This window comes from Zootoca vivipara, chromosome 3 (assembly GCF_963506605.1).
Source record: "Zootoca vivipara chromosome 3, rZooViv1.1, whole genome shotgun sequence".
In the NCBI taxonomy this organism is placed as follows: Eukaryota; Metazoa; Chordata; class Lepidosauria; order Squamata; family Lacertidae; genus Zootoca; species Zootoca vivipara.
In genome coordinates, this window is record NC_083278.1 from 15,959,455 (window position 1) to 15,972,751 (window position 13,297).

Sequence of the window (13,297 nt, forward strand, 5' to 3'; positions counted from 1 at the left end):
GTGCTACTCAGGGTGCTGAAAACCTGACAGATCTGTAACTCCTGACACTGTCACAAATGTCGCCTTCTCGCCAGAATATTCTGCTCAGAGTGCCAGCCAAAAAGCTATGGAGGCGCAGGTTAATCTGGTGTCCAGGGCGGCTGTCTACCAGCTCCATCTGGTATGCGGCTGAGACCCTACCTGCTTGCGCACTCTCTCGCCCGAGTAGTACATGCCCTGGTGAACTCCTGTCATGTAATTGATCTTGATGAATTAAGTAACTGAATACAGAAGAAATCTCATCTGTTTAGGGCCTTGGTTTTTGAGCAACCGAGGCATTGAACAAACTGGAAACTGCTGGTGCAGTGGCACCAACCATTGGCACCCTCCATACAATCCAAAAGGCATAAACTGTGGTGTGTTTTTGATTAAAAATATACTGGTTTGTTCAGGCATTCCTTGGCTATTTATATTTAGGTTGCTCTGCTCCGTATTTTGTTTTAGTATTCTGATTCTGTCTTTTTGTCGGTGGTGGTTTTTTTCATTTGCTTTACATTCTAGACTTGCGATTTTAAGGTTTTCACTCTGTCTGCGTCAGTCTATAACAGGGATTCGAAAACTTGGGTCTCCAGCTGCTGTTGTACTACAATTCCCATCATCCCTGACCACTGATCCTGCAAGCTGGGGATAATGGGAGTTGTAGTCCAACTGGAGACCCAAATTTGGGAAACTTGGGTGTATAAGTTGATTAAATTAACTAATTTCTTCTCATTGATGAGAAAGAAGGAAACAGTAGATTTATTTCCAATTAATAATTGTGTGGGTGTGTTACTTTGTAGTTTGTTGTACGGACGTTCTCTAAATATGTGCTAAAGTTCTTTACATCCCCTGTGAATAGCATAACCTTGCAAGGAGTTCCTGATGATAGCTTTGGTTGGAGCGCCATGTAATATTTCTGTTGCTTTCTCCGGTTGGGAGCCTGTTAACGCTCAATCTTCGTGGAACTTTCTGGCAACTGTTCTATTCAGCCATTTTATTTTATTTTATTTTGCGGGTGAGATTTTGCTCCGTCAGCGTGAGGGCGAGGATGAAGTTTTACATTAATCTCTCCCCCTACTGTGAACCAAGAATTATATATGAAAGGGTGAAACACGTGACAGGGATTTGACAGCTTTGTGCTGCTTCCCTCTGCTTTTCCTGCTGGCATGACTAAGACGAAAGGCAGTGTCAAAAGAAGCCCGAGAAGAAAGGAACAATGCAGAGGTTTGTCAGGAGTTGCAGCTATTACCAGGGCGCAGCAGGGGATTTGTTTAAACTTACTCCTGAAAAAATAACACGGAAATTGGCCTATTATCGCCCTGCACAGGATTCTGCACATATCTGGCCCATTTCCTCTCTGTTTATGTTGCAAAACGCAGGGTCAACTGGTTGGGTAGTTCCATCCAGTTACAATGCAGGCAGGTTTTTATGGCTGGCTCTCTATGACTAATATAGGGTGGGTAACCTCTCAGATACACAACTTGAAAAGATGGTGCCAGAAACAATACAAAACAATGCAAGGCGGTTTATCTCCGCTGCTATGATCCACATCTCTAAGCAGATGTGCTCAGCTGGGATGTTCTCAGCAGGATGCTCAATTTCGTTTAGAAAGTTGGTGTAAGACAACAGGTCCATGCAATGTCAACAAAGTGGGGCTCTTAAGTTGCAAAACCTAACTCTATTGAAACCAATTCCAAGATTCCTGTTGGTTGGAATGACCTTGGATTGAACTCCTTTGTTTTATTATCAGGTTTGGGGCTGAAGCTAAACACACTGGCCTAATATAAATGAGGATGTCACTAATTGGTAGGGCTGCCATCCGTCCCGATTTTCTTGGACACATCCGGGAAATGGGCAGCATTTTGGCATCTGGGTGGATTTTCATGAAATTGTCAAAATGCCCTGGAAAACCTGGATGTATGGCAAGGGGGGTAAACATACATACATACATACATACATACATACATACATACATACATACACACACACACACTGCTTTAAAAAAATTTTTAGGGGTACTCTCATTTTCCTACTCATGTTGAAATACTGCCCCTCAATGATGCCAAACATGGATTCACAAAATGTTTAAGGGTATGTGTCCACCTGCGTTCCCCCAGAAAAAAAAGCACTGTATATATATAAATTCTCTCCGAAAAAGCTCAACAACTCTGTCCAGATTTTCACTTTGGGGAATATGGCAACCCTATATTTGGCCTCATATCTGTAATGATATTAAAGTTAGGCTTTATCAGATTTTCTTACGGTTTTTTATAACTCCTCAGATTTAGGTTCCATTGTGGTCAGTGTGGCTTACTCTCGAAGTAATTATGTATAGAATTGCAGGCGCAGAGCACTAAGGACTATGCTGTGATATTGCTTCACCTATTTGTGGCTTTCCCCAAAGAATTATGGAAATTGTAATTTAAGGGTGCTGAGAGTTTGTTAGAAGACCCCTGTCCCTCTCACAGAGCTACAATTTCCAGAGTAGTTTAACAGTCGGTCCCTCTTCCCTAGGAACTCTAGGAATTGTAACTCTGGGAGGAGAATAATAACTCTCAGCACCCTTAACAAACTACAGCTCCCAGAATTCTTTGGGCAGAAGCCATGACTGAAGTGGTGTCACAGTACTTTCTCTTCACTCGTAGCCAAGTAAGATTGTCTTCCATGAACACGGTCTTAACAGTGAGTCCGTAAATGACTGTGGAGTCCAATTCTGGATCCTCACGTCCTTCCACAGTGGGGACGTTGGTTTCTGGGTGGGAGTTGATCACAGTGAGGGTTTGCCAAGCGTGCCTTCCACTTAGGACATTTCTCCCTTTTGTCCTGAGTTCAAGCGTCTTCACAGCCCATGGCACCTTTGGTAAAGGCTGTTCTCCAAGTTGAGCACTCGCAGGCCAGTGTTTCACAATTGTTGGCATTTATACTACATTTTTTTAAAATAGATTTGCCTTGAGAGAGTCTTTAAATCTCTTTTGTTGACCACCAGCGTTACGCTTTCCATTTTTAAGTTCGGAATAGCTTTGGGAGACGATAACCAGGCATCCTAACAACATGACCAGTCCAGCAAAGTTGATGTTGAAGAATCATTGCTTTGACACTGGTGATCTTTGCTTCTTCCAGTACACTGGCATTTGTTCGCCTGTCTTCCCAAGTGATGCATGGCATGAAAGTGGCCCAATGGTATTTTGGTAATATCTGTTCTTTTTACACTATGACTGGCAAAATACAGTGGAAGCAAATAGTCCCCTAGATGGGCAGCAAAACTGCTGATCCCACAACAAATTCTCAAAGAGCAGCTGCGCCCCAATGATTATGTTCTCTATCCCAGTGATTGTGTATGTGTGGCTGTGTTCTCCTAATGTATAATGCTGGGTATTATCTGGGAGAGAGACATGTTTAGCAAACCATTATTACAGTATATCATAGTTGTTGTTTTTCTTTAAAAAAAATGAAAATGTATGGTTATCAGGAACAGGGTTAGTTAGTGAGTACACGTCCTGAAACTGAATGTATCCATTGCAGTAATAAAGAACAGCAAAGCCTTGGAAGGTGTTAGGATCCGTTTTGTGGCAAACTAGATACCGTAATCCAAGAATTACAGTTTTCTTTACTCTTCTTAATTAGATCTACAGCCAGAAGCCCTTGATTTACACTTGATAGCTGTTCAGAAATGTTGTGCGTAGTTTGGATTGTAATTAACAATGTAGTTTTGCTAATCAAAGAAGTAGCTTTTGGGAAGAAGATGAAGGCTGAAGGGGTATAATTAGGATAAAGGGTTATTACAGAATTCTCTGCATCAAGTAGAACAAGGCAGATAATAGCTCAGTTTTACTGAACCAACAAATACAAGGGAATGAGTCCAGAAGATTACAGCTCCCTCCCCATTTTAAGGATTTTTAAGGAAGGCTTGTATATGAAATACTACTGTAAATTTCAAGAGATTCTTGGCTTATATACATACATAAAAGTCTACTTGAACATGCCAGACCATTTGGAATGGGTCAAGCTGGAGGAAGTAGCTGCCTCATTAATATGATTGTTTTGATGGAGGAGTGAGTCAACCCATATGATGATGATAATAATGATAATGATAATAATAATAATAGTTATAATAATAATAATTTTATTATTTATACCCCGCCCATCTGGCTGGGTTTCCCCAGCCACTCTGGGCGGCTTCCAACAGAAAAATGAAATAAAATAATCTATTAAACATTAAAAGCCTCCGTAAACCTTCAGATGTCTTCTAAAAATCTGGTAGCTGTTTTTCTCTTTGACATCTGGTGGGAGGGCGTTCCACAGGGCGGGCGCCACTACTGAGAAGGCCCTCTGCCTGGTTCCCTATAACTTGGCTTCTCGCAACGAGGGAACCGCCAGAAGGCCCTCGGTACTGGAACTCAGTGTCCGGGCAGAACGATGGGGGTGGAGACGCTCCTTCAGGTATACTGGACCGAGGCCATTTAGGGCTTTAAAGGTCAGCACCAACACTTTGAACTGTGCTCGGAAACGTACTGGGAGCCAATGTAGATCTTTCAAGACCGGTGTTATGTGGTCTCGACGGCCGCTCCCAGTCACCAGTCCAGCTGCCTCATTCTGGATTAATTGTAGTTTCCGGGTCACCTTCAAAGGTAGCCCCACGTAGAGCGCATTGCAGTAGTCCAAGCGGGAGATAACCAGAGCATGCACCACTCTGGCGAGACAGTCTGCAGGGAGGTAGAGTCTCAGCCTGCGTACCAGATGGAGCTGATAAACAACTGCCCTGGACACAGAATTGACCTGCGCCTCCATGGACAGCTGTGAGTCCAGAATGACTCCCAGGCTGTGCACCTGGTCCTTCAGGGGCACAGTTACCCCATTTAGGACCAGGGAGTCCTCCACACCTGCCCGCCTCCTGTCTCCCAGTACTTCTGTCTTGTCAGGATTCAACCTCAATCTGTTAGACGCCTGTTAAAGGCACTTTGGTATTATATATTATAACTAAACGTTTGCAACTGTTCAAGGCAAACTATGTATGTAGTCAGAATCAGATAGCAGCACAACGGTATCTCTGACCACCGTGCACAACAACTGACCGCAAAAGTGACAGGAAAGTGTTGGTGCCAGGATCTCGCCCACTGTGCTGATTTTCCTCAGCATGACACAGATTTCCTTTTCCAAGGAGTGGGAGGCATTTGTATGCCTGCCCATCACCACATGTGGAGATAAAAACAACCGTGGGATTGATTCCAAAGGTAGCTTGGAGAAAAGGTATTCCAATTCCGTTCAGTTGTACTGAACTCCAAAACAATGCCGATGACTTAATGTGAACCATCTTGGGCAGCCCTTGGGATGGAGAACTGATCATCTTTTTTGCTTTCGCATTTTCCTTTTGCAGGCATAATGGGGAAACAGAATAGCAAACTGGCTCCTGAAGTAATGGAGGATCTGGTGAAAAGCACAGAGTTTAATGAGCATGAACTCAAACAGTGGTACAAAGGGTTTCTAAAGGATTGCCCTAGTGGGAGACTGAACCTTGAGGAGTTCCAGCAGCTTTATGTAAAGGTAAGTTGGTTTCTTCTTTCTTCCTTTCTTTCTGCGTGGATACTCTCAAAGTGACACTGCAAGGTGTGACTGAATACCTTGCCGATCAGAAGGTCAGCGGTTCGAATCCCTGCGACGGGGTGAGCTCCCGTTGCTCCGTCTCAGCTCCTGCCAACCTAGCAGTTTGAAAGCACGCCAGTGCCAGTGGCGGAGCTTCATGCTCCGGCACCGGGGCGCGGAGAGCAGGCGGGGCGGGGCTGGTGCGCATTCTGGGGTGGGGCACGTCGCCTGCAGGGGCGGGGCACCCAGCGCGGGCAGGAGGGCAGCCACAATGGCTCCCCCCGCACTCCTCTTCCTCTGCCACTGGCCAGTGCAAGTAGATAAATAGGTACTGCTGTTGTGGGAAGGTAAATGGCGTTTCTGTGCGCTCTGGTTTCCGTCACGGTGTTCCGTTGTGCCAGAAGCAGTTTAGTCATGCTGGCCACATGACCTGGAAAGTTGTCTGTGGACAAACGCTGGCTCCCTTGGCCTGAAAGCGAGATGAGCACTGCACCCCATTGCCGCCTTTGACTGGACTTAACCACCCAGGGGTCCTTCATTTTTATTTATTTATTTATCTATCTATTTTAAAGTAACCATTTTCCATCCCCGGAAGGAGTGTGGCAAGCGTTCATACACTGCAGCTGACACACTAACGTGTTTGGAAACACACAGTTTGGAAAGCTCTGCCCTCGCAACATTTGGCTTTCCGGAAGGGAATTGTCTTCCTGTGGTTCTACTGCCTGTTGCCCTCTTGTTCCTAAGAGTTAACACGGTGAACTCTTCAGCCAATGTGCCCAGCTGACATTAGCACTTCTTCAATAGCACCTTGGACATCATTCGTGATGAGTGACAAAAGTTGGCGTCTGCACGCGCCGTGCCGTTTTGTGACCTTTGTGTGTTGGATTTCAAATTCTTTAGCAGCTGTGCCACTCGAGTGCCCAACAACTTGTGTTGTGCCCTTTTTTACATGGTGACAGTACACACACAACACACCTTCCCCCATTTTGGGAATGCTTTGTTGCCTCCCTACCCCTCAAGTTTGTTCACTCTCCTGCCATTATTGAAATGCACATCTCCACTTATTTTATTTTTTAAAATGGGAAGCGCAAACCTATCAATTCTCTACATCGAGGCTATCTCCTGTTAAGTCTTGTTTGAGCTATGATATCCTGCCGTCGTATTGAGGCTCACGAGCATATGGCGCTAGGTGGAAAATCCAGGTTTTATAATGATCTATTTCACTGTTTCCCAAACTTGGGTCTCCAGCTGTTTTTGGACTCCAATTCCCACCATCCCTGACTGCTGGTCGTGCTAGCTAGGGATGATGGCAGTTGAAGTCCCAAAACAGCTGGTGACCCAAGTGTGGGAAGCACTGAAATAGAGAACCCTTAAACCTGTTTTGGAGGCCTCAATTTCCCATAAGCCCCAACCAGCATGACCAAGTCATGGTAGCAAACTCCGCAGAGTTAGTCTGTTGCATCAGATACAAAGAGCTTTGTGGCATCTTAAAGACAAAGCGACTTGTTGAAGAATGAGCTGCTGATGTGCCTCGGTCCAGTATACCTGAAGGAGCGTCTCCACCCCCATCATTCTGCCCGGACACTGAGGTCCGGTACCGAGGGCCTTCTGGCGGTTCCCTCGTTGCAAGAAGCCAAGTTGCAGGGAACCAGGCAGAGGGCCTTCTTGGTGGTGGCGCCCGTCCTGTGGAACACCCTCCCATCAGATGTCAAAGAAAAAAACAGCTACCAGATTTTTAGAAGACATCTGAAGGCAGCCCTGTTTAGGGAGGCTTTTAATGTTTAATATATTATTTTATTTTATTTTTCTGTTGTAAGCCGCCCAGAGTGGCTGGGGAATCCCAGCCAGATGGGCAGGGTATAAATAATATATTATTATTATTATTATTATTATTATTATTATTATTATTATTATTTGGGCTCTAACTGGCAAAATCTTATGTGGTAATAAAATGGGTTCATCTTCTTTATTATTTACATATACATTTACATATACATATTATTTACATTTATTTATTTATAACATAAGAATAATAACAAATGTGGCATAAAATAAAAGCAGATACTGTTTAGTTCTGTCCGTCTTTAGGTTGCCAGCAGACTCTTTGTAGCTTTGCCGCAACAGATTTAACACTGACCATCACGGAAGACCGATAAGACTATTTGGTTACACTTAATTCCAACCAAAGATCATGGTTGGAGTTGGGACATTTGACTGCAGTGTGGAAGAAAACCTGAGCAAATGCTAGGAGCAAAGTTGAAGTTAGACTAGAGTTTTGCAGTGAAGTGCGTTATGACAGGGCAATCAAGGATAGCTTGGCTGAAATAAGGTTCCCCTAGGAGACTCTAAATAAGATTAGCCTCAGAAAGCTACTGTACTCCTGAGAGGGTGGTAATATTGCAGCTTATGGAGAACCATGTTCCTGAATTTTTTGGTAGGCCCCTGAAGACCACAGAGAAGAGACCAAGCTTAGCTGCCAATCTAACCATTTCCCCCTGACTGCTTTGAGAGCTGGAAATGAGAGCTACGCTAAACGCTTGGTTCTGTATCATGGATTAGAGATATAGTTGGGACTGTTTTTCTGAGGTTCATGATAACGTTTGATAGACTGTCAGCAATTAAAGCTTGCAAACGTCTCAGGGGGAGGTTGATCTGAACGTATCTTTAGACACTTGCTTAAACATTTCATAAACTCTATTTAATGTTAACAACTTCTCCTGGGGGTATGTAGGATCTGACCTTTCTACACATGTGTCTTATCACTTGTTGTGTCTTCTCTTCAAATATCCCTGAAGCTGCACTCCATAGAGCTCCCTTTATGAATCTTTATGCCATCCTTTTAAACAGTTTGCTGAAGGCCACTCAGTGTCCTCTTGGGCTTGTTTTTCACATTGTTTGATAGCAATCCATGTCCTTGCCTTTTCCTGGCCTGCCTTTTTTGAATGGCATAGACTAAACCAGACCAACAAGCATTTTGTCTGTCTTCAAAATATTTCCGTGATGCAAGTAGGTAGGTGTTTCATAATTCCAATAACTTGTCCCCCTCCTCAAATGCCACGTTGGATGTGTGGGATGTGCAAAATCCCTTGTAAGCTTTTTAAAAATATACTTATCTATCCACTGGCTGATTGACAGTGTTTCAAACGAATAGTTTTTAAAATGAATCAATAAACAAACAAACAAATGACACATTAAATTTATGACCTTTGTGCAAGTTGCCCTTTCAGTAGGTAATAGGAACTCAGAAGAGGACTGGAGTTCCAGACCAAGAATAGACCTATGTCCCTCCCAGATGTGTCCATTATTCCTGATGATGGGTGGATCTACAGCTATAAATAAGTCAGAAATTAAATTGTTATAACAAAAGAAAAACCCGCTAGGGAAAACAGCTTATAAATTTCCTTTTGCTCTCTGGTGCCACCTGGTGTTGCATGTTTATAACACATTCACAACACTGTTTCATCTTGACTAATGTAGCTGAGTCCCACAAATGGCTGGTGGGGCTGAGTTACAACATCTAGACACTTTCAGGTTCCCCATCCCTGCTCTAGACAGTGGCTCTAAAACTCAACTCCCATCTTTATGGCAAGATCAGTAGCAGCTGGTGAGATGACATGGGTGTGGGTTTTGTTCCTCTCCTAGTTTCCCAACATAGTGGGCTGCTGATGCTTAATGAGAGTGGGAGTGGATGAGGTGCAGGCAGCTCCAGCTGCTGCTCTAATGGTCCAACGCCCAGCTTTTCTCCCTCTTGGTAGACACCAGCAGCTCATTATGTTGGGAAGCTGGGAGAGCCCCACTGCCCATTACTAGGCAAGATACATCTCCCTTTGAGTCACATAGCTGTCTCTGCCCATATAGGGATCTGGGTGGTGCTGTGGTCTAAACCACTGAGCCTCTTGGGCTTGCCAATCAGAAGGTCGGCGGTTTGAATCCCTGCGACGGGATGAGCTCCTGTTGCTCTGTCCCAGCTCCTGCTAACCTAGCAGTTTGAAAGCACACCATTGCAAGTAGATAAATAGGTACCTCTGCAGTGTGAAAGTAAATGGCGTTTCTGTGCGCTCTAGTTTCCATCATGGCGTTTCGTTGCGCCAAAAGCGGTTTAGTCACGCTGGCCACATGACTTGGAAAGCTGTCTGTGGACAAACGCCAGCTCCCTCGGCTTAAAAGAGAGATGAGCACCACAACCCCCTAGTCACCTTTGACTGGCCTTAACTGTCCAAGGGTCCTTTACCTTTACCTCTGCCCATATACTGTTGCAATTGTGTACATGGTATGCATGAGAACGATGTACTTACTCATCCAATATGAAGCTGGAGAGATGAAGGGGTTGGGAGCATTGAAAGCCTGCTCCCCATAATACGTGCTTTCATAATAAAAATTATGCCAGTTTTGTTAAGGGATAAGTTAAACTGACAACACCCACAATCACCCTGTGAGCTTCATAGCAAATGGGGATTTTAATCTGGGTTTCCTTTGGCCCCAATCCGACAACTAAAAGACAGCACATGTGAAAAAACAAAAAACAAAAAACCAAGCAATCCTTCAAAACTAAAGTCAGGGTGAAGATTGTGCTTTCCTGTTCAACTCAACACAACTTAAATGTGCCTCACACTGGTTCGGTTACACCCAAAGGGAACACAAAGTTAATCAAGCCGTGAGCCTTTTCACTGGGAGTTTGCTACTGAATCTCTGAGAGTGCTGTTATGTAGCAAAAAAAGGTAATTTGAGTTCTTACAACCCAGCATTTTCTCATAAAGGATGCATTGTTGGCAATGCAACATTTTGTATTGCCTTTACTCAGCTTCCTGTAACGCTTCTGTTGTCACTATGAATACACCTCCTCCACACTTGCACTATGAAAAGAGGGTGTTGCGCCAAACACTCCCTTGCATAGTAGGCAACAACCGTTGCTTGTGACCTCGCGACTCTTACGGGAGCCAGGAATGTGTTGTGCCTCCTGCCACGCTTGCTAAAATGATTCATATCTAGGCCCAAATCTTCCCACGGGGCAAGAACTGCGGGCAGGCCCTCCAACATCTCATATCTTCATTTCCTAACAGTTCAGATTTTTTGTATGGGTTAGAGGTGTTCGCAAAGGGGGGCAGAATATTCGCAGACAGTGATACTTCCTCCCGTGTCAGGATTATTACATCTGGGTGGGTTTCCCCAGCCACACTGGGCAGCTCCCAACAGAATATAAAAAACACGATGAAACATCAAACATTAAAAACTTCCCTAAACAGGGTTGCCTTCAGTTGTCTTCTACAAATATGGTAACTGTTTTTCTCTTTGACATCTGATGGGAGGGTGTTCCACAGGGAGGCTGCCACTACTTAGAAGGCTCTCTGCCTAGTTCCCTGTAACTTCACTTCTCACAGCGAGGGAACCACCAGAACGGCCCTCGGCACTGGACCTCAGTGTCCGGGCAGAACGATGGGGGTGGAGATGCTCCTTCAGGTATACTCGGTCGAGGCCATTTAGGGCTTTAAAGGTCAGCACCAACACTTTGAATTGTGCTCAGAAACGTGCTGAGCCTCTTGGGCTTGCCGATCAGAAGGTCAGCAGTTTGAATCCCCATGATGGGGTGAACTCCCATTGCTCCTCACGTACCATAATGAATGGGTCAGAATTTTGCAGAGTTCGCCAAACATTCGCAGTCACCGGCTGTTTTCACTAGTCAGTTTCACACATTACAATGGAGCTGTCTTTTTTCATTCTTCTGGAGTCGTCCCATCCACCCGACAGTGTCTGGTTCAGATTCAGTGTGCCACTGAATGCCAGTTGATGGGAGCAATATTAAGAGAGGACTGTGGCCTCAGTCTCCTACATGACTTGTGGGATTCCCAGAGATGCTAGGTTTGCCCCAGGCTTTAAAGGTTTCACAACGTTGACCTAGAGTGTGCTTCAATAAAGAGGCTGTGTAGCATTCAGCAGCATAGGAGAACCACTTCCTACATTGCGCCAGTACATCCGAATCAGTGCCTTTTTTCTAGAAAAAGAGGTGCCAGAACTCACCATCAACACCTCCCTTGTTCTCTTACAATGGCAATGGCACCGACCTGAGAAGGTGCCGGAACTCAGTTCCAGAGAGTTCCAGCTGAAAAAAAACCTGGTCAGAACTTCCTGCCTCAGTTAATGTGGGAGGCATTCCTGAGCCATTTTCTCCCCACACAAACACAAGACTGGTTCCTCGAAGGACCTCCTTGGGGTGGCCCTGGGTTTTTCTAAGAGTTACTTGACCGGCATGTGGAGGCATGTCATGGTGGCTTCTCCCGCACTTGAGGCAACTTTGGAAGAAGCGCTTTTCTAATGTTTTCTATCCATGGCATGCATATCCCACTGTCATTAGCCCAGGCAGATCAACAATGAGCAATTATGCACCGTCACGACCGATTTCTGCCACGCTGTATGCAGTGGTTTTGGTGTGGCATCAAACTGTAGCCAAACACCTTGTGAGTCATCAGTCTAGATACCTTGTGTAATTGCGAAAGGCAGCCGTTGAGATTCAGGTCATGTTTCTGCTAATCCTAGATTGAACATTTCCAGCACCTTGGGACATCAGCCTTATTTTTTTCCTTCCAACCTGAAGGAAAGCAAATTTCTCCCTTTGTGTTCCATTAGGGTTTGCACGAATTGCCGTCTTTTTGCCAACAGAACCGCAGAGCTCTTCCAACGAACTTGCTGTGCAAATTTGCTCTCTTAATTATATATTTCAAGCGTGACAAAACAACAGTGAGGGAAACATTCGTGCTGGAAAATTAAGTTGCTCAAGCTACAAGTGAGAGAACAAAGGGAGTGAATGTGCTGTTTTTCTGGTTAGTGCTAGTGAATTAGGTTGGGTTGTTTCATATGTTTTTATAGAATCCTTCCTGCTTAGGGGGTTTCTAGCTATTTCCATGGCAGACGCAGGTCTATTTATGAAAAGTACAGAATATTATTCAGCCTATCTTCTAAAAATATTTATTTAAAAGCCCAAATAGCTATATGGAGGTGTTAACACTAAGGGTCTAACTTGAGCGTATTGCTGAACTGTTACATCAGTGAAAGAAACAGAGTCCATTATTCCTAATGCTTTTATTCCTGTAAGACAACATATTGAACCTCATAATAACAGTTCCTTATGTGCGGATCCGTTCACATACCCTAAATGTAGCTTGGCATGATCACCATCTTCTGTGGTCAGGATAAGGATAATTGTTTATCCTCCTGGCCAGACTTAAGTTTGTCAGAATGGAGCAAGTTGGTTTTCTGAACCTCTGGTAAGTTGCCTTTGACTGGACTTAACTGTCCAGGGGTCCTTTACCTTTTTACCTTTATTATTTGATCCCCTCATGTTCAGAATGTGGCAGCTAGACTGGTAACTGGGAGTAGCCGCCAAGACCATATAACAAGACTGGTCCTGAAATACCTACATTGGCTCCCAGTACGTTTCTGAGCACAATTCAAAGTGTTGGTGCTGACCTTTAAAGCCCCAAACGGCCTCGGCCCAGTCTACCTGAAGGAGCGTCCCTACTCCCATCATTCAGCCAGGACACAGGTCCAGCTCTGAGGGCCTTCTGGCGGTTCCCTCACTGTGAGAAGTGAAGTTACAGGAAACCAGGCAGAGGGCCTTCTCAGTAGTGGCACCAGCCCTGTGGAATACCCTCCCATCAAGGAAATAAGCTATCTGACTATTTACAATTCGTAAGTAGAAAAAATC

General features: G+C 44.6%; 1 protein-coding gene across 1 annotated transcript in view; it reads left to right on the forward strand.

Moving 5' to 3' along the window:
* VSNL1 (visinin like 1) overlaps positions 1–13,297 on the forward strand; it is a 94,739-nt gene that overhangs the window by 42,193 nt on the left and 39,249 nt on the right. Inside the window, exon 2 of the mRNA XM_035110040.2 lies at positions 5,393–5,559. Coding sequence (XP_034965931.1) covers positions 5,398–5,559 — 162 coding nt within the window. The 5' untranslated portion in view covers positions 5,393–5,397. The remainder of the gene's footprint in view (positions 1–5,392; positions 5,560–13,297) is intronic.